At 61.0% G+C, this 21,678-nt stretch overlaps 1 protein-coding gene across 1 annotated transcript; it reads left to right on the top strand.

The window, feature by feature from the left end:
* Window positions 1-3,788: 3,788 nt before the first annotated feature.
* SNTA1 (syntrophin alpha 1) lies at window positions 3,789-19,131 on the top strand. The gene is made up of 8 exons (XM_054218836.1): window positions 3,789-4,076; window positions 6,453-6,638; window positions 14,419-14,617; window positions 14,710-14,917; window positions 14,986-15,116; window positions 17,526-17,722; window positions 17,799-17,986; window positions 18,249-19,131. The coding sequence occupies exons 1-8, from the start codon at window positions 3,809-3,811 to the stop codon at window positions 18,339-18,341; spliced, it is 1,470 nt and encodes a 489-aa protein (XP_054074811.1). The 5' UTR covers window positions 3,789-3,808; the 3' UTR covers window positions 18,342-19,131.
* Window positions 19,132-21,678: the final 2,547 nt, after the last annotated feature.

Raw genomic sequence — 21,678 nt, 5'->3', positions numbered from 1 at the left:
GGATGAAATCCTGGAGCCAAGCACCCAGCACTGCACCAGTCTGCTGAGCCCCATTGCTCCCCTCCTGACTTACCCCCTACTCCAGCTGAGCCCCGGAGTTCGGGGACCAGGGTCTTCAGGGCACTTTGGACTCCTGATTTGCTTTGGAAGAAGCCAACACCTCCAATACTTGCCTTGGGTCACCATCCCACATAAATCATAGCATCATAGAATGGTTTGGGTTGGAAGGGAGCTTAAAGATCATCCAGTGCCACCCCCTGCCCTGGGCAGGGACACCTCCCACCAGACCAGGTTGCTCCAAGCCCCGTCCAACCTGGCCTTGAACCCCTCCAGGGATGGGGCAGCCACAGCTTCTCTGGGCAACCTGGGCCAGGGGCTCACCACCCTCACAGCAAAGAATTTCTTCCTGATATCTCATCTAAATCTCCTCTCTTTCAGTTTAAAACCATTCGCCCTCGTCCTATGGTTCCACTCCCTGATCCAGAGTCCCTCCCCATCTGTCCTGGAGCCCCTTTAGGGACCGGAAAGCCACAAATAATTGATGCAATTGCCAAAGGAATATTAATTGCTGAAGAAGGGGAAAGCAGGCAGTCCCGCAGCCTCTCCAGCAGTGGTGTCCATGAGATGAGCTTTCTACTGTGAATCCAATGGCTTTAGGAGTCCCCGAGCACGGCTGGGTCAACAGGTCTGGTGTATCTACAGCCTCCATAGCTCCAGGAGGGCAATTGCTCATGTCCTGCATCCTACTTTCTCCGGGCTTAGCGCCTTTGTGCTAACAAAGCCCGTCTGCTAACGAAGCTTGTCCGCATGGGACGGGCATCTCTGAGTTTGCAGAGGTGTTTGCTGTCCCCCATCCCTGGTGGGGATGATCTGGTGGCGATGGGGGACAGCAAACATATCTGCAAAATCAGAGCAGATACCAAATCAGGGACTTGGGTGACTCGGGAGGAAATAAGTGATGCTTTTATTTAGGCAAATCTACTACTGGAACAGGAGCGGCACAGGGGCTGTGTCGGCCTCGTTGTGCGAATGGGTGAAGCTGGTTCTCCGAGGGAGGAGAAGTCATGTCATCATGCCGGGGCTGCAGGGAATTAAATGTCTTCTTCATCCCAGCAGCGGGATGGGGAAAGGCAAGGCTTCTCCCCCTGCCTGGCATTGCCACCATCCGGATGGCTTCCAGGCATCCAGCCCGTGCTCCTCAGCATCCTTGCTGCCAGGCGCAGAGCTGAGAAATGCAGGAAAACAACCCAAACAGTGCCGTTCTGCTGCGCTAAAAGCACTATTTAGAGTTCCTGCTGCTGCTTCAGATGGGAGTGTGGCCTTAAAGGCTGGAAATATCAAAAGCAGCGCTGGGAAGGAAGAAAAACTCCAGACAAACTGCTGATTGAAGCTGCCTGGCTGGCAAATAAAGCAAGTGCTCCCAGAGCGGGTGGCATCGGGAAAACGAGCCCCATCTCTGCTCAAGGATGAAAGGACAAAATTCCCCTCTGCTGTGCATGGATTGAGCAGCTCGGGCAGCTGGAGTGGGGCCTGGAGGGGACGGGATCACAGGGAAATACCCTTGGCCGGGTGACTGGGTGGTGCAGAAGCTCTCGCTGCAGCAAGCAGCAGTGTCCCACAAAGGCGAGGGGTCCCTTAAGCCAAATCCTGGACTTTGCAGCAAAAAGAAAATCAGGAATATGTGAACCATCTGTTTGGTAAAGAAATAACCTTCCGGGTTTCCTCTGCTGCAACCTCAAGAAATTCCACAGCTGCTGCTGCGTGGGAGGGAGCCGGGGGAGCATTTTTCCCCTCCGCGCGTGGCCGATGCTCGGGGCCGTCTGCGGCCCCCAGCCGGGGGAGGGCTGTGCTGAGCTGGGACCCCCCCTGCCCTGTGTGGCCGGAGCCCCTCGCTGTGTCCCCTTCCCAGCCTGTGGTAAACGCTATTGAATTCTTACAAATCCTTGTGTTTTGCAGAGGCTCAAGGACCTCAGCAGCCCCATCCCGGAGGCCCCTGGAGCCGCCCAAAGCGCTGGGAGTGCAAGGGGCACGCACGGGGGATGCACCAAGAGGTATTTTCGCTCCTAGAGGTATTTTCTACTCCTAATTGCTGCCTCTTGGCTGTGGAAAAAAACGCCAGTCTGCCAAAGAAAACAAAATATCATTCCTGTTTTTGGGATCCAGGACAAGCAAAGGAAAAGCCACGCAGACTCTTCTGAATATCTGTAAATACCATCTCCCTCGCTCCTGTTGAAGACCCAGGGGGGCTGCCGGGATGTGGGGTCACTTCAAGGAAACCCAGGAGCTCCTTGGTCCAGGGATGGACGCCAGCAGCCCCTGTGGGCACACCAGGAAGGTGCCATGGGGCCTCCAGAGCCCCCAGCCCCCCCCCCAGCCCTGATAAAGGAGCCAAAAATGTTTGGGAACCTGGTGCAGAGAGACCCCTGTAACGCAGCACCCACCCTGAGGTGCCCCACAAGGGCTGGCTGGGTGACCCCCCTGCCCGACTCCCGCTGCTCCTCCTGTGACACAGCCCAGCACGGGGACCCCCGGCACATCCAGGGCCACGACCGGGACAAGCAACGGAGCTCCGGGGGCCTAGGTCCCTCCCTGTGCCCCATCCCCGGCCACAGCAGGGAGCACGGGGGATCTGGGTCCCCACTCCCATGTCCCATCCCCGGCTGGAACGGGGAGCACCAGGGAGCACCGGGAACCTGGGTCCCACCTCATGTCCCTTCCTGCACTGAAGCAGGGAGCACTGGGCACCTGGGTCTCCCCCCACATACCCCATACTGGGTCAGAGTGGGAAACACTGGGGAGTTGGGTTCCTCCCCCCAGCAGCGTGACCTATAGCAGGCCAAAGCAGGGAGCACCGAGGACTCATGTTCCCCCCGACCCTATGCCCTGTTCCAGGCTGGAGTGGGGAGCACTGGGGACTTGATGGATGCCCCCTCCTGTACCCCATCCCGTGCCAAAGGGGGGAGCACCGGGGATCTGGGTCCCCACTCCCGTACCCGATCCCAGGGTGGAGCCGGGAGCACCGAGGACCTCTGGGCACCCAGATCCCCCCCCGTACCCTATCCCGTGCTGGAGCAGGGAGCACTGTGGACTCGGGTGTCCCCCTCTCGTGCCCCATCCTGTGCCAAAGCGGGGAGCACCAAGGACCCGGGTGTCCCCCTCCCATACCCCATCCTGGGCCGGAGTGGGGAGCACCGGGAATCCGTGTCCCCCCTCCCATACCCCATCCCAAACCGCAGCAGGGAGCACCGGGATGCACCAGGGACTCGGGTCCCCAATCCCCGTGCCCCATCCCGGGCCGGAGCGGGGAGCACCGGGAAGTGCAGGGGAGCACCGGGGAGCACTAGGGACCCGGTTCTCCCCCACCCTTGCCTTCCCGTGCCCCATCCCGTGCCGCAGCAGGGAGCACCGGGAAGCACCGCGGAGCACTAGGAACCCGGTCGTCCCCCCCGCCCGCCCCGTGCCCCATCCCGGGCCGGAGCGGGGAGCACCAGGAACCACCGGGGAGCACCAGGGACTCGGGTGTCCCCCCCGTGCCCCATCCCATGCCGGAGCGGGGAGCACCAGGGACTCGGGTCCCCCCTCCCGTGCCCCATCCCGTGCCGGAGGGGGGAACACGGGGGAACACCAGGCACCCAGTTCCCCCCGCGCCCCATCCCGTGCCGGAGCGCGGAGCACCGGGCTGGCCCCGTCCCGGCGGGGCGGTGCGCGGGGCGGTGCGCGGTGGGGGGGGGGGCGCGGGGCGGTGCGCTGGGGGCGGGGGGGGGCGCGGAGCGGGCGCGGAGCGGGGGCGGCGCGGCGGGCGCGGAAGATGGCGGCGGGCAGGCGCGCCCCGCGCACCGGGCTGCTGGAGCTGCGCGGCCCCGGCGGGCAGTGGTTCCGCGTCCTCCTCAGCCTGACCGAGGACGTGCTGGGGGTGACCCCGGCCGACGGCCCCGGCCCCGGCCCCGGCGAGGCCCCGGCGGCGCAGCTGAACGGCGGCGAGCCGGGCTCCGCCGTGCCCGAGGCGCTCGCCAACATCAGGCGCACGGTGCGCGTCGTCAAGCAGGACGTGGGGGGGCTCGGCATCAGCATCAAAGGTGAGGGTCGGGGCGCTGTGGGGGGGGGGTCCCGGGGCGGTGGGGGGGTCCCCTGGGCGGCGGGGAGACACCGGGACCTGTTGCTGCCGCTTTTCCAGCGGCTCGCTCCCAGGCTTGGAATAAAACCCCGCTGGGGAGTGCGGGGGCGGGATTGGGGGGTGTGTGTGGAGAGGAGCTGGGGCTGGGGTCGGGGTTTTCACACACCCAGGCACTGCCCCGACCCAGCCCCATGGCAGGACGAGGAAGGGGACGCGTGGCGGTGATGGCACCCAGAATGTCCCCAGCCCAGGGAGAGAGCAGCGCTTTGGGGTGTAGCAGTGACCGGCCGGAGCGGGGGGGTCCCCGGCATTTGGGAGCTGGAGGGGGATCCCCCCACCTCTCTGTGTGCAGTGGCAAGGGGCTGTCTCATGAGGCAGCTGGGACCCGCAGGGTACCCGGTTACACAAAAGCTGCCCTTTTCGCAGCCAAAGGGAGGGCTCTGCTGGCGTGTCCTTGTCCCCTCTGTGCCACCGTGCTGAGCAATGCCCCTTTTAAACTGTTGGCAAAACGAAGGGAGCGATTGTAAAGCCTTTGGAGATCTCAAGGCTCTCAAACTGGGAGAAGTCCGCTCCCAGAGAGCCCAACAGTGGGATAATCCCTGTTTTCCCTCCCGAGCTCCGTGACTCGCCTGAACTTCGGGCTGGAAACTTCTTGGGGCAGGGATGGCGTTTCTGCCTGCCTTTGCTTTCCAGGCGTCTCCGAGCCCGTTTGGAAGCTGGGTGAAAGGGGGCTGGAAGAGGCAGGCGAGGGACCGCGGTGGTGCGGGGGCCAGAGGGCTGGTGGCTCCTGCTGCGGGGGTGCAGTCAGGGCAGCCCCCAGGCTCGGCAGCCCGCCGGGATGGCTCTTGCCTCCTGACGTGGCTTCTTCTCCTCCCAGCTTGGAGGGGACGCGGCCTCCGGCTCCCTCTGGAAGTGCGGAGGTTTTGCTATCTAGATGTCCCGGTGCTGGCACTGGATGGAAAGGGTGCCACTGGCTGTGTCTGCAGGGTGCCCGAGCCTGCCAGCCCCTCTTTTTGGGAAGCATAGAGCCCCCTTCGCAATAACCCCTTGGCTGCCAAGTTATTGCTCGCTCTGTGGCTCTCCCAGGAAAGGAGAAATGTCGCTTGGTTCAGTTGAAACTTTATTTTTGCAGTGACGTATGTGTAAACCAAGTAGTCTCCATCCAAAGGGGGAGCTGGAAGCTGATGGGGGTGGTGGGGGCAGCCCTGCCAGCGCCCCCGCTGTTGCTGGGGGAGGGCATTGCTCCTCTCCCCCGGGTTGCTGGCGCTTCCCCATTCAAAACCCTGCCAGCCCCGTTTCACCCGGGGATGCTGCGCCACAAACCAGGGTGCAGGTGGGGTGTCCTGCCTCGGGGACGCGGCGAGGGGACGGGCACGGTGGCTGCGGGGCTGGCCTTCCCCTGGCTGGTGGGGGGGCTCTGGGTGCGGGCAGGGGGTCTCGGTGCAGCCCGGGTGAGGAGCTGCTGCGGTAGGGACGGGCTCGGCAGCTTGGAGCAGCCCCCGCGGGGGCCTCGTGACAGCTGATAACTGGAGCCCTCCGAGGGGCTTGGCAGGCGTCTGAGCGAGGAAATGCTTGTGGCACCGGCTGGGAACAGCCATGGAGCGGGCGGTGACAACAGGCTTGGGCTCAACATCTCCCTCCGGGATGAGAGATCGTCTCATGGAGACTCCTCAGGACGGCACGTCGCGGGGTGCCCATTCCCGGGCTGGGGCTCGGAGGGGGCTGCTGCACCCCTGCTCCCCGGCACGCAGGCAGCAACGCTGCTGACATCTCCCCGCGGGTTCAAAAGTTAACGTGCAAATTGATCTCCTCCAGCCGCCGGAAAGTTTTGAATAGCATCCTTTTAGGCTGGGGGACGGGGAGCAGCAGGTAAAAAGGGCTTCTGTGCCGAGAGGAGCAAACGGCCGGGTTGGTTCACTTCTCCCTGGCTCCATCGCCTCTCCAAAAAACATGTCTTATCTGTTTAGATCGTGAAGTCCTTGGAGCAGGGATGGTTGCTCAGCACACACAAGTAATAATGCAAATAAAGACATGCTTTCCTGCCAAAATTGATGGGGAGATGGCCAGGGTACGTGTTCGCTCTGCGAGGAAATCTGCGACTGTTCAGAGTGGGTTTGGAGCAGTCATCTTTGCTGTAAATCCTTGTGGTATTTTGGCTACTGTGGCTATTACGAGTGTGCCACGGACATCCAAGGACATGGGGCAGCAGGATGTCCCGGCATGGCCGAGCGCTGGGAGAAGGGCTCAGCCTCACCAGGAGACCCGAGCATCCCCCTGCCCACCCGCTCCTCCCTGTGCTCCGACAGCCACAACCCCTTCGTTTCTTTTCTATTCCAAGGTGGCCGAGAGAATAAAATGCCCATCTTGATCTCCAAGATCTTTAAGGGGCTGGCAGCGGATCAGACTGAGGCGCTGTACGTGGGGGACGCCATCCTCTCCGTCAACGGGACCGACCTGTCCGAGGCCACGCACGACGAGGCAGTGCAGGCGCTGAAGAAGACGGGCAAGGAGGTGGTCTTGGAAGGTAGGAGACAAGGGTGTGAGGGAAGATGAGGGTCCGTCTTCTGGGGGGGCTGATCCACATTTTTCCCAGCAATGTACCGGGAGCATGGGGATGGCATGTCATCTGCATATGTATTTGCATACTCTTTCAAATGGAAAACAACATGTGCAGACTGGTTTGTCTGCTCATCCGGAGAGCTGGAGGTAACTGCTGGGATCTCCCTCCGGAGAGGGAGAGACGCGTGTGTCTCCACTCGATGCCCAGCGGCTCTGTCTCCCCGCTGCGGGACCGCGGGCAGGCAGCGATGGGAGCTGCGGGACATGTTTGTGGGGTTTGCCGCTTTTCTGTCCTATGGCATCACCCTGAGGCCATGGAAAACTTTTTCTGCTTTCCCTGTGATTTTCCTTTCAGCCTGCATCCTGAGCTGGAGCGGGGCTGTGCAGCTCTGCGGGCTTTGCCAGCGGGGAGGGGGTACGCCGGCACCCCAATCCTTGCTGGGCACCTCTTGGTTTGCTGGGGCGGGTGCTGGGCGGGCAGGAGGAGCTGCGGGGGGCAGGCAGGGCCAGCTCGGGAGCGCAGTCCCGGGAGCTGCCTCCCCGTGGGGTGCCCGGCAGCTGAACCCCAACCGCAGCCCCCCCGATCTGGCAGCTGAGGCTACAAACATCCCAGGGACTGCAGAATCACAGAATGGTTTGGGTTGGAAAGGACCTTAAAAGACCATCTTGTTCCACCCCCTGCCCTGGGCAGGGACACCTCCCACCAGCCCAGGTTGCTCCAAGCCCCGTCCAACCTGGCCTTGAACCCCTCCAGGGATGGGGCAGCCACAGCTTCTCTGGGCAACCTGGGCCAGGGGCTCACCACCCTCACAGCACAGAATTTCTTCCTGATATCTCATCTAAATCTCCCCTCTTCCAGTTTGAAGCCATTACTCCTTGTCCTATCAAAGGAATCACAGGATCCTGTCAAATGATCACAGCCTTTGCTGTCCCAGGGGAGGCTGAAGCTGGTCCCCTGGGAACACGCTCCCTCTTGGCACCGAGTGGCCAGTCCCTGGTGTCTCCCAGCCCTGCAGGGGCTGGCACCCTGCAGGACCTCCCTGGGGAGTGGGTGAGGGCTGGTGGGTTGGGACCGTGGGAGCCCTGAGGCCGGCATCCCAGTTTTCTCCTGTCTGTCTGTGCTTGGCCACCCTTTGCCAGCTTGGCTGGGCAGGGCTGAGCCCCCAGGATCTGTCCTCCAGCATGGGACCCTTCCTCTCGCTGCCAACCAGCCCCCTGGGCCACCCCAGCGAACCGGGAAGGTCTTGGCACTGGAGACCCTTCCCAGTGCAGTTGTGGGGCTGCAGATCCCAAAGGGAGGTTTTTCTGTGGGGGGAGCACTCTGGGCTCTGCTTGGACAAAGAAGAGCTCTGTGTCTTCTGCTGCCAGCGACCGCTGTGGTTTCTTGCTTTTCCTGCGCCTTCCCCAGATTGTCTCAGCTCCAGATTTTCATTTTTAGCTTTGCTCAGCCCTTTTCTGCTGTGGGTTCCTCCTCTCCTGGGAGCCGCAGGACCACGGTTCAGCCGGAGGAATGTGCTGCTCGGCACAGCTGCCGGGAGCAGATAGGGTTGTTGGTGGGGTTGGGGTTGGTTGTTTTTTTTTTTTTTTTTTTTTTGACCAAAGAGAAATACAAGAGCCTCTTTCTCTGGGAGTCTGCGAAATTCCTCCCCGCAGCCGCTGTTCTCGGACCACCCTCTCTCTATTATTTTCTTTTCATCCTTTACTTTGGCGTGGGTTTCCTTTCTGCTAGAGGTCCTGGGGGAGGTGGAGATGAGCTGCTCTTTCTGCAGAGAGAACAACTTCTCTCCCTGGACCAGCTCCTCCTCCTCCTCCTCCTTCTTGTCCTCCTCCTCCATGCCCCTGGGGAGCCACCAGGTTGCCCTCCCGGGAGGCAGCTGCAGGCAGGGCCTTTGCTGTAGCTCGCTGAGCTCAGGTATGACCCCCTGGGCTTCTTAATTAATTACAGTTCCCAGCAGGTACCCTTGGGAGGAGAGCGGGGCTGGGCTGGCTCCCACTGCGACACGCTGGAGGCTTTGGGATTAGTTTGTAGCCGATGCCATCAGGCTTCTGTGGCACAGTGTTCCTTGGGAAGCAGCCGGAGCCGGGCAGGGGTCTCTGCTGCTCATCCGATCGCGGACATTGGGGACACCCACGGTGCATTTCCATCTCCTCCCTATTTTGGGTTTGCCAGCGTGGTACAGCCCTGCCCGTGGAGGATGGTGGGGCTGGCACCGTGGCGCGGTCCCCATCAGGCTGGCACTGCCATGTGGAGGTGGTGGTCCTGCCTTGGGTTGGGGTGTCCCCTGCCACCCCCGTGGCTCTCCAGGAGCCGGCCCAGGGAGGGCTGGCAGGGCTGGGGGGCAGAGGGTGGCGTTACAGTGCCCGAAGGGTGTTAATGGGGGGACTTCCCTTCTCCCTTCTCCTGCTTGGGCTCACGCCAGGGCTTGGAGAAAAGCACCCTGGTGTCACTTAGGTGCTTTCTGGTGCTGCCAGATGTGACTGCGACTGCCTTTGTGGTTGCTGTAAGTACCAAAACTGAGTAGTTTGGTGCAGCCGGTGCCCATTTGCCGCCTTGCTTCTCCTGGCTGCGTTTATTCCCGTTTTTAGGAGTTTTTAGGGTAGTTTGCAAGCGGCGTCGCAGCAGGTAACAAAAACTGGGAGAGCTGGCACCTCCTCGCGGGGTGGTGAGCTGGGGTGAGACTCTCCCAGAGGGCAGAGCTGGGAGATGACGCGGTTTCGTTTGGGCATCGGCGGTGGCTCCACGTGCCGGGTCTCACCCCGGGCTGCGCTGCTCCGCTTCTGGCTCCTGGGTGTTACTGCTGTCCGGGCGTGAGGACACACAGACACCCCTCGCTGTGTCCTGCCAAGGTTTTTTCTGGACGTGCCAAACTACTCTCTTGATATTTGCGGGAGGAGTTTGACTGTATTTGTATTACATTGTTATTTTGGGGAGAATTGCTTTCCCTTACCTTATTTTTCCCTTGGTGTTTTGTTTTTTTTTTTTGCGTTGCTTGGTATCCAGAGACTCTCCATGGTGGGGGAAAAGCTGATAACATCCTTCCAGCTCCTTTTGGTGCCAGGGGTGGTTTTCCTGGCAAGGCCCCTGTGCTTATCAGTGCTGGGAGAGAACTGGGAGCAGTGGGGAGGAGGAGCTGGGACAGCCATGGCATCTTGCCTCTGTGGTAGCCCGTGGCTTTCTGGCCACGGGGCAGCTCCTGGAGTTGTCACAGCTCTCCAGAACTCGCTCGGCCAAGTAATAGGTTGGAGGTTTGAAATTCAGAAAGGCTAAAGCGGGGTCAGTAGAGCGTGGTGCTGGGATGCCCGGCTCCGGTGGGCCAGTTGCCCCAGCTGTGAGAAGCCCGGTCACAGAGGGTGGAGGTGTGCATGGTGTGAAATGGGAAATACCCACAAAACTGAGGTGACCCTGGGATAAATAACACATGATGCAAAATGTAAGGGGGTTTCGAGCAGAGGTGGGTGGTGGCGACTGGGATTTGTGTGGTTCCCTGTCGTTGCTGCCCTTCGGAGCTCAGAAGGGCTTCAGGAGAGAAAGCCCCAAGGTGGCCTCCAGCCCTTTGTAGGACACCAAAGTGAATGTCTTGTGGCAGACGTGGCCATCCTTGGGGTCTGAACAAGGGCTTTGTCCGTGGTAATGCTGCGTGTGCTCTCATGGTGTAAACGTGGTAATGAACCAAAAACGGAAACGGAGGCTTTGAACCTGCCCCGGGGACGATACAGACAGATGGTGAGGGTCCACATCCTCCGACCTCCTCCACACCTCGCTGACCTGAAGTCTTGCTTTCCCTGGGGGGTTTTCCCAGGACTTTTCTCTCCTCCCATGGAAATGTGGAGAGTTGTCCTGTGATCTCCCTGGGATCACTCAGACCATGGGTCACCACAGGCTGTGCAGCACCGGGGAATATTTAGGAAAGAGCATGTGGCACTGAGTGTTGGGACAGGGGTAGGAGGGTTTGAGTTGAGGCAGCTGGGACCAGCAGCTGCTGCCTTGTTCCTGCTGGGAGACAGGGGCAGGGGACAGTCCCTGGGTGGGATCTGAACTGTGGCAGGCACCGTGTTGAGCATTTCGGAAGCACGTCACAGCATCGGCTTGAAGTTTACAGGTCATTTCAGGGTGTCTCTCTGGGATGTGTGTTTGCTGACCGCCCCTATTTCACATGTTCATTTTGCATCAGTAGTCCTGGAACATAGAGGGATCTCCAGGATCTCTGTGGAAGCCTTCCTGATGTGATGGCCACAGATACAGTTGGACCTTTCTGACTTGTGGTGCTGTGCGGATGCTGTTGGAGAGCTCTTGGAGGGGGGAAACGGCAGGACCCATCCTACCCCTGCCTGGCAGTGCAGTCTTAAACCTCCCTGCGGTGAATCCATGCCATGATCTCCGGGCTGAAGCAGAGCGTGCCGGCACTGGGCTGATGGCCCAAGCAGTGGGTGGGTGCTTTTGAGCCTGCTGCTGGGTGTCCTTGTGCCTGGGGCTGTTTTGGGCTGGAGGAAGGTTTGTGGCTCTTTGCTGAAGCTCTGTGGGGTCAGGAGCTTGGCTCAGGGTGGTGCTGAGCCACGGGCACGTGTGTGGGGCAAGACACGGTGACTCAGGATGGAGCGCGCAGGAGTGTTTGTTTCGGGTTTGTTCTCCATTCTTATGAGGGTTGGGCTCGTGGAGGGGGAGGATCTGTTACCCAAGAAGTAAAACCAAGCAATTTTCATAGAATCATAGAATGGTTTTAGTTGGAAGGGACCTTAAAGACCATCTTGTTTCACCCCCCTGCCCTGGGCAGGGACACCTCCCACGAGCCCAGGTTGCTCCAAGCCCCGTCCAACCTGGCCTTGAACCCCTCCAGGGATGGGGCAGCCACAGCTTCTCTGGGCAACCTGGGACAGGGGCTCACCACCCTCACAGCAAAGAATTTCTTCCTAATATCCAATCTAAATCTCCCCTCTTCCAGTGTAAAACCGTTCCCCCTCATCCCATGGCTCCCCTCCCTGATCCAGAGTCCCTCCCCATCTCTCCTGGAGCCCCTTTAGGGCCTGGAAGGGGCTCTAAGGTCTCCCCGGAGCCTTCTCTTCTCCAGGCTGAACCCCCCCAGCTCTCCCAGCCTGTCCTCACAGCAGAGGGGCTCCAGCCCTCCCAGCATCTCCAGGGCCTCCTCTGGCCCCGCTCCAACAGGTCTGTGTCCTTCTTGTGCTGGGATGGTGTTGCCCCTTTCCAGAGTGCCTAGGAGAAAAAAAAAAAAACCACCACAGAGGGAAGAGCAGAGCAGACCTAGGGCCTTTGGTTAAACATGTCCCTCGCTGCAGGGTTCGGGGCAGATGCGATGCTCCGGTGATGCTGTGGGCTTGGGAGCCCCTTTGCCATAACCCTTCTGCAGAGGGACCGTCCAGGCACCGTTGGCCACAAGCAGCTGCTCACACGTGGCCTTCTGGTGACTGCTGCTGTTCCCCCAAAACTTGAAATAAAGTGTTAGTGTAGTGCTTTGAGCAGTTAAAGGTCCTATTTGTCCCCTCTCCTCTGTCCTGGTGAGGGTCAGTGGTTCAGGCTGGCTCCCCGGGGGAGCAGGGAGCCCCCATGGCTTTACGACCACGTGGATTTGCCCAGCAGCCACCGAGAGGGCTATTTGCCCGCTAAAGGTGGCTTTAAGTCCACAGCAGCGAGTCAGAGTTTCTGCCGAGTGATTTCTGGGGGGTGCTGGCTAACAAGGAGAGGGCAACCAGCCTGGGAGCCCTGGCACTGCAAGATGCTAATTAAAAAAAAAAAAAAAAATTAAAAAAAATTAAAGAATTACAATTACCAGTAGCAGCGATGATGCATAATATGGTCTGAGTTGTTTGCTTTGATGAGGTGGAGGTAATTCATTAATTAATTAACAGGTGATTCCGTGTGGTGAAGGGACTGGCAGAGTGTAAGTCAGCCCACGCTGGGGTCACCGGAGGAGACAGCAGCTCCCATGGGATGGTGGCCCAGCCCCAGTGCACAGTCCCCTGGGGACCACCGCAGCTTCCAGCACGTCCCAACTCCCCATGCCGGCTCAGGACCCCCCCATACTGCGGGAGCCCATCGGTGCTTCATCCACCAGCCTTAAATCCTCCTTAAAACCATGTGGCGGAGAGACGCGTGCTGGTTTTCCGTGCCCCGTCCTGGGCTGGGCACTGCTCCTCTCCTCCATGGAGGAGATGCTTGTCGGGACGTGACCCCACCACCGTGCAGCTAATGCTGGTGACGTCCTCCGCGTGCCTGGGGAGCCACGGGGACGCCGCTCAGGTTTCAGCGGCTGAATGCCATCTTTCTGAACTCCAATTAGTTCCCAGGCAGCGGGATAATAGCCGGTTCCCCGCTGCCAAGATTAATGACTCGGGGTAAAATCCAACGCAGCTCAAATGCCTGCGGGAAAGCGGCGGCTATTTATAACGGGGAGGCGCAGGGCACGAGGCTGGTGGCCCCACGCCGCCTCCTTGGCCCCGTGGCCACCGCGGGGTAACCCGACCCACGTGCCACAGTGGCATCGCAGCCATTTATAGCCGTGTCCCGCTGGGGACAGGCAGAGTGGGGCACCCCGGGGGGCTCCGCTGTCCCTCACCGCTGCGGGATTTCAGGATGCAGAGGTTTTGGGGAGCTCGCTGGGACAGGAGCGAAGGCGAAGATGGGGGGTGGAGGGGCAGGTGAAGGGTGGGGATGGCAGGCTCTGCCTGCAGAGTCTCGCCTGCTGGGAAAAGGGCTTTTTTCTGGCTGATGTGGCTTTGCTGCGGCGATGGAGCTGGTCCACTGACCAGCCACCTACAAGAGTTGGCTGCAAAGCCAAGCTCGTGTCCCCCCCTCCTGCCACCCACAGCGCTGACTTGGACCTGGAGTGAAACCAGCGGTGACGCCTGGGGACGTGGCAGCAGGCACATGTCTGTCCCCTGGTGTTTTCCCCGAGGGCCACCAAGGGGAAGCCCTTCCCTGGAGCCACCAGCCCTATGGGGAGGACCATGACTGGTCCCCGGGGGCTGTAGCATCTCCCCTCCTCATCCCAAGCTTTTTAGCCGGTGCCGCTGACCTAATTTTCTGGATGTAGCTACGGGACCCCATCGATTCACGGTGACTTTCCTCTCTCCCTTCCCCTGAGCTGTCTCTGAGGGCGCTGGCTCCGGGGCCAGACTCGCCGGCGACTGAAAGCTGGTTTCTGCTCCCTGGTTTATAACTCGTGGGCAGGGCGATGCGAGCTGCCGGCACGTGGTTCGAGGCTTTTCCTGGGGCCAAGCCATGGTATTTGAGAGTTGTTGTTCCCCGTTGGCGGGGGGACCGGCTGTACCAGCACAGTTTGGACTCTGTAATTTTGGCCTGGGACTGCTGCCTGTTCCCCGCCCCCTGCCTACGTGTGCCGCCCCGGGGACCCGGTGAGACTCGGATCTGTGAACTGATCCGGATTAAAGGAAAGAAAAAAAAGGGAGGAAAGGCCATTTTTACCCCTCACGAAGAGTTCCCTGGGCTGTGGTGGTGGGGCAGAGGCACTGGGAGGATCCTAGGTGTCAGGTCACCTTCTGGTCTGACCTTGCCCACCAGTGCCATCCCCTCCCCGTGCCCGCACGAGTGCTGGGCAGAGGACCCTCCACAGCACCCATGGGTGACAGCTCTGGGGAGGTAACAGAGGAGGCACCGGCTCCAACACAGGGAGGGTGCATGGGGTTTTTGGAGGGTGGATGGGTGCTGGCAGGCACGATGGGGCCACCCTGGTCCATGCCATGCCCTCAGCCGGGTGCTGCCTCTCTTCCAGTGAAGTACATGAAGGAGATCTCCCCCTACTTCAAGAACTCCTCCGCGGGGGCCACAGTCAGCTGGGACCCCTCTCCTGCCGCCCTGCAGAAGCGGTCGTCCCCCCTCCTGCCCCCTCGGGACCTCCGGGAGGGCAGGACCGTGCCTCTGAAGATGTGCTACGTGTCCCGCAAGTGCCTCCCCGCCGACCCGGAGCACAGGTCAGGGCATGGTGTCAGGGGGTGGCAATGCCACTGTGGTGCCCTGGGTCACTGAGGGCCAGCGGGGACCCAGCGGGGCCGTGTCCCTGCAGGTACCTGGAGGTGTGCTCGGCGGACGGGCGCGTTGCCCTCTTCCTGCGGGCGAAGGACGAGGCCACGGCGCAGTCGTGGCTCAGCGCCATCCAGGCTAACGCGGGCGCGCTGCTGCCGCGGGTGAAGGAGGAGCTGCGAGCCCAGCTGGCGGGTGCCGGCGCGATGGCCGGACGGGACATCAAGCACGTGGGCTGGCTGACCGAGCAGGTACCCCCACGCCCCCCGCCACCCCATGCCACTGCGCTTTCGGAGGCCCTGACCCCTTCCCCTTGCAGCTGCCCAGCGCTGGCACCAGGAACCTGCTGGCCGTCCTCACCGAGAAGGAGCTGCTGCTGTACGGCAGCCTGCCGCAGAGCCGCGACGCCATGGGCAAGCCCGCGCACAGCTACCCCCTCATCGCCACCAGGTAGGGACCACCGGCCCAGCGCCCTCCTGCCCTGTGCAGGGGACAGGGTGATGGCAGTCTCCAGGGGTGGTGGCAGGGGTTGGGGGTCAGGGCGGAGCCCCACGGTGGTGGCAGAGGCTTTTGAGATGATGGTAGAGTCCCGAGGTGGTGGCAGGGCCCTGGGATGATGGCAGAGCCCTGGGGATAACGGTAGAGCCCAGAGAATGGTGGTGGTGTCTAGGGGTGGTGGCAGAGCCCTGGGCATGGTGGCAGTGTCCAAGGATGGTGATGGGGCACTGGGGATGGTGGCAGGGTGCTGGGATTGGTGGTAGAGCCCTGGGGAATGGTGGTGGACAGTGGGGGTGGTGGCAGAGCCCCAGGGTGGTGGCAGTGACTGGGGGTGGTGGCAGGGCTGGGAGTCAGAGGTGAGCCCCGGACGTGGTGGCAGCTGAGGGTCAGAGCAGAGGCCCCGGGATGATGGTAGAGCCCCAGGGGTGGTGGCATTGCCATGGGGTGATGGCAGGGGCTTGTGGTCAGGGCAGAGCCCCAGGGGTGGTGGTGGAGCCCCAGGGTGGTGGCAGAGGCTTTTGGGATGATGGCAGAGTCGTGGGGTGGTTGCAAGGCCCTGGGATGATGGCAGAGCCTGGGGGATGGTGGCAGTGTCCAAGGATGGTGACAGGGCACTGGGGATGGTGGCAGTGTCTAGGGGTAGTGGCAGCATCCAGGGGAGGATGGTGGAACAGTGGGGATGGTGGCAAGGAACCGGGAATGGTGGCAGACAGTGGGTATGATGGCAGTGTCCAGGGGTGATGGCAGAGCCCCAGGGTAGTGGCAGTGACTGGGGGTGGTGGCAGAGGCTTGCAGTCAGGGCAGAGCCCAGGAGTGGTGGTGGAGCCCAGGGCAGTGTGCAGGGGTGGTGGCAGAGCACTGGGGATGGTGGTAGGACACTGAGGGTGGTGGCAGAGGCTTTTGAGACGATGGTGGAGTCCAGGGATGGTGGGAGGGCCCTGGGATGATGGCAGAGAAGTGGGGATCGTGACAGAGCCCTGGGCATGGTGGTGGTGTCCAAGGATGGTGGCAGTGCACTGGGGGTGGTGATAGTGTCCAGGGGTGGTGGCAGGGGCTGCGCGTCAGGGCAGAGCCCCAGGGTGGTGGCAGTGCCCTGGGATGTTGGCAGAGCCCTGGGGATGGTGGCGGTGACTGGGGTGGGGGCAGTGTCCAGGGGTGATGGCGGGGCACTGGGGATGGTGGTGGTGTCCAGGGGGTGGGGGCAGTGTCCAGGGGTGGTGGCAGGGCACTGGGGATGGTGTCGGTGTCCAGGGGTGGTGTCGGTGTCCAGGGGTGGTGGCAGGGCACTGGGGATGGTGGCGGTGTCCAGGGGTGGTGGCGGTGTCCAGGGGTGGTGGCAGGGCACTGGGGATGGTGTCGGTGTCCAGGGGTGGTGTCGGTGTCCAGGGGTGGTGGCAGGGCACTGGGGATGGTGGCGGTGTCCAGGGGTGGTGGCAGAGACCCATGGCAGTGGCAGGGTGCCCGTGTCGGGGGGGATGAAGGCCGGCGGGGGGGACACCTGCGGGGGGGTCTGGCCGCGCAAGGGGCTGGCGGGGCGCGTCCGCGGGGCTGCAGCGCCCCCTGCCGGCCGCGCCGCGGCACCGCCGCCGCCGAGCGGGGCTGGGACGGGGAACGGGGCGCGGAGCAGGGCTGGGACGCGGGGAGGAGCGCGGGGCGGTGTGGAGCGGGGCTGGAATGCGGTGAGGTGCGCGGAGGGATGCGGAGCGGGGCCGGGATGCGGTAAGCAGCGCGGAGTGGGTTTGGGATGCGGTGAGGAGCGTGGAGGGATGCGGAGCAAGGCTGGGACGCGGTGAGGGGCACGGAGCGGGTTTGGGATGCGGTGAGGAGCGCGGAGGGATGCGGAGCAAGGCTGGGACACGGTGAGGGGCACGGAGCGGGTTTGGGATGAGGTGAGGAGCGCGGAGCGATGCGGAGCGGGACTGGAATGCGGTGAGGAGCGCGGAGGGATGCGGAGCGGGTTTGGGATGCGGTGAGGAACGTGGAGGGATGCGGAGCAAGGCTGGTATGCGGTGAGGGGCACGGAACGGGTTTGGAACGCGGTGAGGAGCGTGGAGGGATGCGGAGCGGGGCTGGGACGCGGTGAGGAGCACGGAGCGGGTTTGGGATGCGGTGAGCAGCGTGGAGGGATGCGGAGCGGGGCTGGGATGTGGTGAGGAGTGTGGAGCGGGGCTGGGATGTGGTGAGGAGTGCGGAGGGATGTGGAGCGGGGCTGGGATGCGGTGAGGAGTGCGGAGGGATGTGGAGCGGGGCTGGGATGCGGTGAGGAGCGTGGAGCGGGGCTGGGATGCGGTGAGGAGCGTGGAGCGGGGCTGGGATGCAGGGCGGTGTGGAGCGGCGCTGAGTGGCGGTGCGGTGCCACAGGCTGGTGCACTCGGGGCCGGCCAAGGGCTCGGCGCTGTACGAGGCGGAGCTGTCGTTCGCGCTGCGCAGCGGCACCCGGCTGGGGGTGCAGACCCACCTCTTCAGCCTGGAGAACCCCCGCGACCTGGCGCTATGGACCCGCCTGCTGGTGGACGGCACCCACGGGGCCGCCGAGCTGGTCCAGGAGGTCTCGACAGGTCAGCGGGGAGCTGGGGGGTGGGATCCGGGTGGCGGCATGGCCATCCTCCCTCTCACCCCTGTCCCTGTCCCCAGCCTGCACGTGGAAGGGGCAGGATTGCACCCTGTCCATCCACATCGACAAGGGCTTCACCATCTCCACCACCGAGCCTGGGCTCAGCAAGACCATCCTGCTCCAGCAGCCCTTCGAGAAGCTGCAGATGTCCTCTGACGACGGCACCAAGATGCTCTACCTGGACTTTGGTGGCCCGGAGGGAGAGATAGTGAGTTGGCTTTACCTTCACCAACCCCCACCCACACTCCCACCGGTCCTGGGGGGAGAGGGCAAGCAGAGCACCCACCCCGTGCACACCACCCACCCACCCACCCCTGGCCACACGCAGCCCCCCGCCATGCACAGCCCTTCCCAGGGCCCCTGTAAGGCTGTGGTGGGGTTTGGAGCGCTCTGGGTGGTCCCTGCCTTCTCCACAGCAAGCAGAAAGCTGACTGCTCCATTGCAAACATCCCTCTGTTCCTTTCTTACAGCAATTGGACCTTCACTCCTGCCCCAAAACCATCGTCTTCATCATCCACTCCTTCCTCTCGGCCAAGGTGACCCGGCTGGGGCTGCTGGCATGAAGAAGGAGCCGAGCACCGGGCAGAGCAGCCCCAGCCCCCGGCTGATCTATGCACCTCCCTCCAGGCCAGTCCCAGCCCCACACCATCCCCAGGAGCCCAGAGCCCCCACGGGGTCATGCCACCCCCAAGGAACAGCACCATCCCTCTGGGAAAAACAACTCCCGGGGCGTCTGGGGGCAGCGGTGGGGTGAAATCCCTCATGGATGGCAGCACCGGGACTTCTGCTGTCCCTTCTTCCCCTCGTTCCTCCCACTCCGATGCTCGGCAGCGGCTGGAGAAGCCCGGTCAGAGCCCGGTCGTCACCCCAGTGCCTTGTGAGATGATTATTTTCTGTACAAAGAACCCGTTTGTATCGATGTTTTATATTTATATTGCCCAGTATAAAATGCTGATGTGGCAGGTCTCGCCTGCCTGGCTTGGACACCCCCCCGGAGCGTCCCCAGGTCCCGCAGCATGAGGACGCGTGTCTGTCCCCAAGACAAGACAACCCGAGGGCTGGAGCCCGGAGCCAGCTCCACAGCGCGCGAGAGATGGGAACTGCAGATCAGCTTTATTTGCCAAATTTTTCCAGATTGTACCAAACGATAGGAACCACTTTTCTTTGTCGGAGTTGGATGGTTCGTTTTATTTTTGCTCAACTCCTGCGTCACTTTATTTCTCGGTTTAGGGGGGAGCGTTGTCAGGTGGCTGCTGGGAAACAACTTCTTTTATGAACCAAAAAAGATGCTGCATGAAAACGCCTTTTTTTTGGGGGGGGTCAAATAAACATTGCAGATCACAACCAGCAGGAGCCAAGATCTGTCTCCTGGTTTTGCTTGGAGAAGTAGAAAATCTGTTTGTGGGCAATACCCGGCCTGTGCTTCGGGGTGTTTTCTGCTGGGGAAAGGAAGGGTTTCGCTTGGAGGCTGTAGGATGTTGCTGTGGTGCTGGTCTGGGGATGCTGGGCACCCTGGCGGGGGGGGTTCGGATGGGGACAAAGAGTCTTTTAAGTCACGCGACGCTGCTGGGCGCAGCAGAGAGAGACATGCTGATGCCCGTGCCAGCTTTGGCGATTCCAGGTGGGTTTGCGTGCCCTGCGCTTCGTGCTTTGGGATGCTCAGCGGAGGGCGGGCATCATTTCCAAACGCAGAAAAGTTGCGTGTTTTGCTTTTTATTATTTTTCCTTTCTCCAGTAGAAAGAGCCGCCTGGCTGGGTGGCAGCAGAGGCTTTGAACATTGTTCCCTTCACGTGCCAGCCACCCTTGCCAGGTAAGCGGGGCGCGAAGGCAGGTATGGTTATGTTGTCTGCGGGCTCCTGGCACGCCTGCGGCACGGCCTGAATTTACTGAGCGCTTCCCGGTGATGCAGCCTGTCCTGGCAGATACTCAGCACTGCGCACCAAGGCTGCGTGTAGACACCGGTCCTCAAGGTGTCCCCGGGAGCTTGGCGGGAGCTGTCAGCCACCCAGTGGTCCCCCGTCTCCTCGGGGAAGGTGCCGTGCCGGTGCTGGGAGCCATTGGTGTGGTTTAACGAGAGATGTCATTTGCCAACATGTTTCTACCGGGGCAGCGGCAGAGCTCTCAGCGCAGGGGGACAGGGATGGGAAAGTGCCATGTTCACAATGCTGCGCACCCAAATTCTGGTTTAACCACCTCCTTTTATCCTGGTCCTCTACGTGAGGGAGCCCAGAGTCTCCCAGGACATTACCCCGGGAGAAGGCTAACACTCAGGCTGCAAGGCTGAATAATGGCAACTGATGAGCAGCAAAATAATACCGTTTTTAGTGATAAGCCACGCATCCTGTTGCGCTGCACGGAGCCGCCCCTGGCAGCGGTGAGGTGCGTCGGCAGCGTGGCTGCCTTTGGAGCCGCATCTGAGAGTGGGAATGCCGGTGTTCCCGCAGGGACCATGGGTGACGTGCCGCTCCTGGGGCACTGGGGAAGAGGAGGTGGCACTTGCAGGGGAGGAGGCTGCCGGCTGCGGGGTTTCGGCTCTGGTTAGAGCGAATCTCAGCGCCCCACTGGGAAATTGATGACTTGCCTAATGAAGATGAGCCGATCCCTGGCAGATGAGAGCGGGTGCAGTTATTTGGGCTGGGGGGAGGCTGCCCCTGTGTCCTGGGGGAGGCGTTTTTGGGGAGGACGTGGTTTGCCATGTGCAGAACCAGTCCCAGGCTGGGGCAGGGCACCCGATGCTGTTGCAGCCCTTGGGGTGCGGGGTTGGGGCGGGGGGAAGCAGACCATAAGCTGCAAAAAATGGAAGGACAGCAATAAAAATGCAAAGCAACCAGGGCAGGGGGTTGCATGCCGTTTGAGCAGGGAGAAAGCACAGGATCAGCTTATTTGGGGAAAACAAATCGTTCTTATGGGGCACATAAAGCACTCAGTGTCTCCGCGCTTTGCGGGACAGGGTGCTGGAGAGGAGGGGGCTCCAGGAGGTTCACCCCCCTCCCAGAGCCCCATGACTGGCAGCAGTAATCTTGTATGATGAACAAGCCCCTACTTTTTATTGCACATAGCCGTCAGATTTCCAGGAGACCTTGCAAAATGGATTTGCAAAAGGGAGGGGGGGGGGGGGGGGAAGAAAAAAATCCCCCACGTTACTAACTGTTAAATCAATACAACAAGTAATTTAGAAACAGATGGTGTATTTTTCTATGATCAAAAGCATGTCTGCACAAAGAAACACATTATAACTGCAATTTACCTTCCTTTTCCTGCCCTGCAGCCATTACTCTTTGGGGTGCGTTCCAATAAAAGAGGGAATCACTCCCAATCCAGAGCAGATTTCCTATTAATCTTATAGACCACAAACTGCCTTGACTTTACCAGCGCCGCTCAGGCAGAGCATCCCGCTCCCTGCCTGGGCTATGAAAGAAAGGGCTCAGTTCAGGGATGGACGTTTCTTTTCTTTAAATTCTTTGCATTTGCTGTTGATGATAGGGTGGGGATTTCCTCCCTTTATCCCCATTTATGGGGTTCACCCTTTTGGCACCATGCTCTGCTTAATGGGATCCTTTCCCTGATGATGCTCTTGCCAAGGAGCAATAAGCGAATAAGACAACGGCCTTTTATTTCTCCAACTGATGTGGCACCACCCAGAAACAGAGGATGTAAATTGTCCCCCAAGAGGAGCCTGTGGGAGCTGGAGATCTCCCCTTGGGTCCTGCAGCATCATTGATTCCTGGGAAGATGCCCAGAGAGGAGACGTGAGCATCCCGGGGACGGTGGTTATTTTCCAGGCTGCTGCCGAAGGATCAAGGCTCATCAAAGTCTTGGGGAAAAAAAACCAACATTGCAATTATTTCCTAAAACTCCTGGTTTTCCTTAAATTCCCAATTCTCATTGATGTAAATGCC

Source organism: Rissa tridactyla, chromosome 12 (genome assembly GCF_028500815.1).
Source record: "Rissa tridactyla isolate bRisTri1 chromosome 12, bRisTri1.patW.cur.20221130, whole genome shotgun sequence".
Taxonomy (NCBI): Eukaryota; Metazoa; Chordata; class Aves; order Charadriiformes; family Laridae; genus Rissa; species Rissa tridactyla.
The sequence above is the reverse complement of the archived record's forward strand: the minus strand, read 5'-3'. Positions and strand labels throughout refer to the sequence as shown.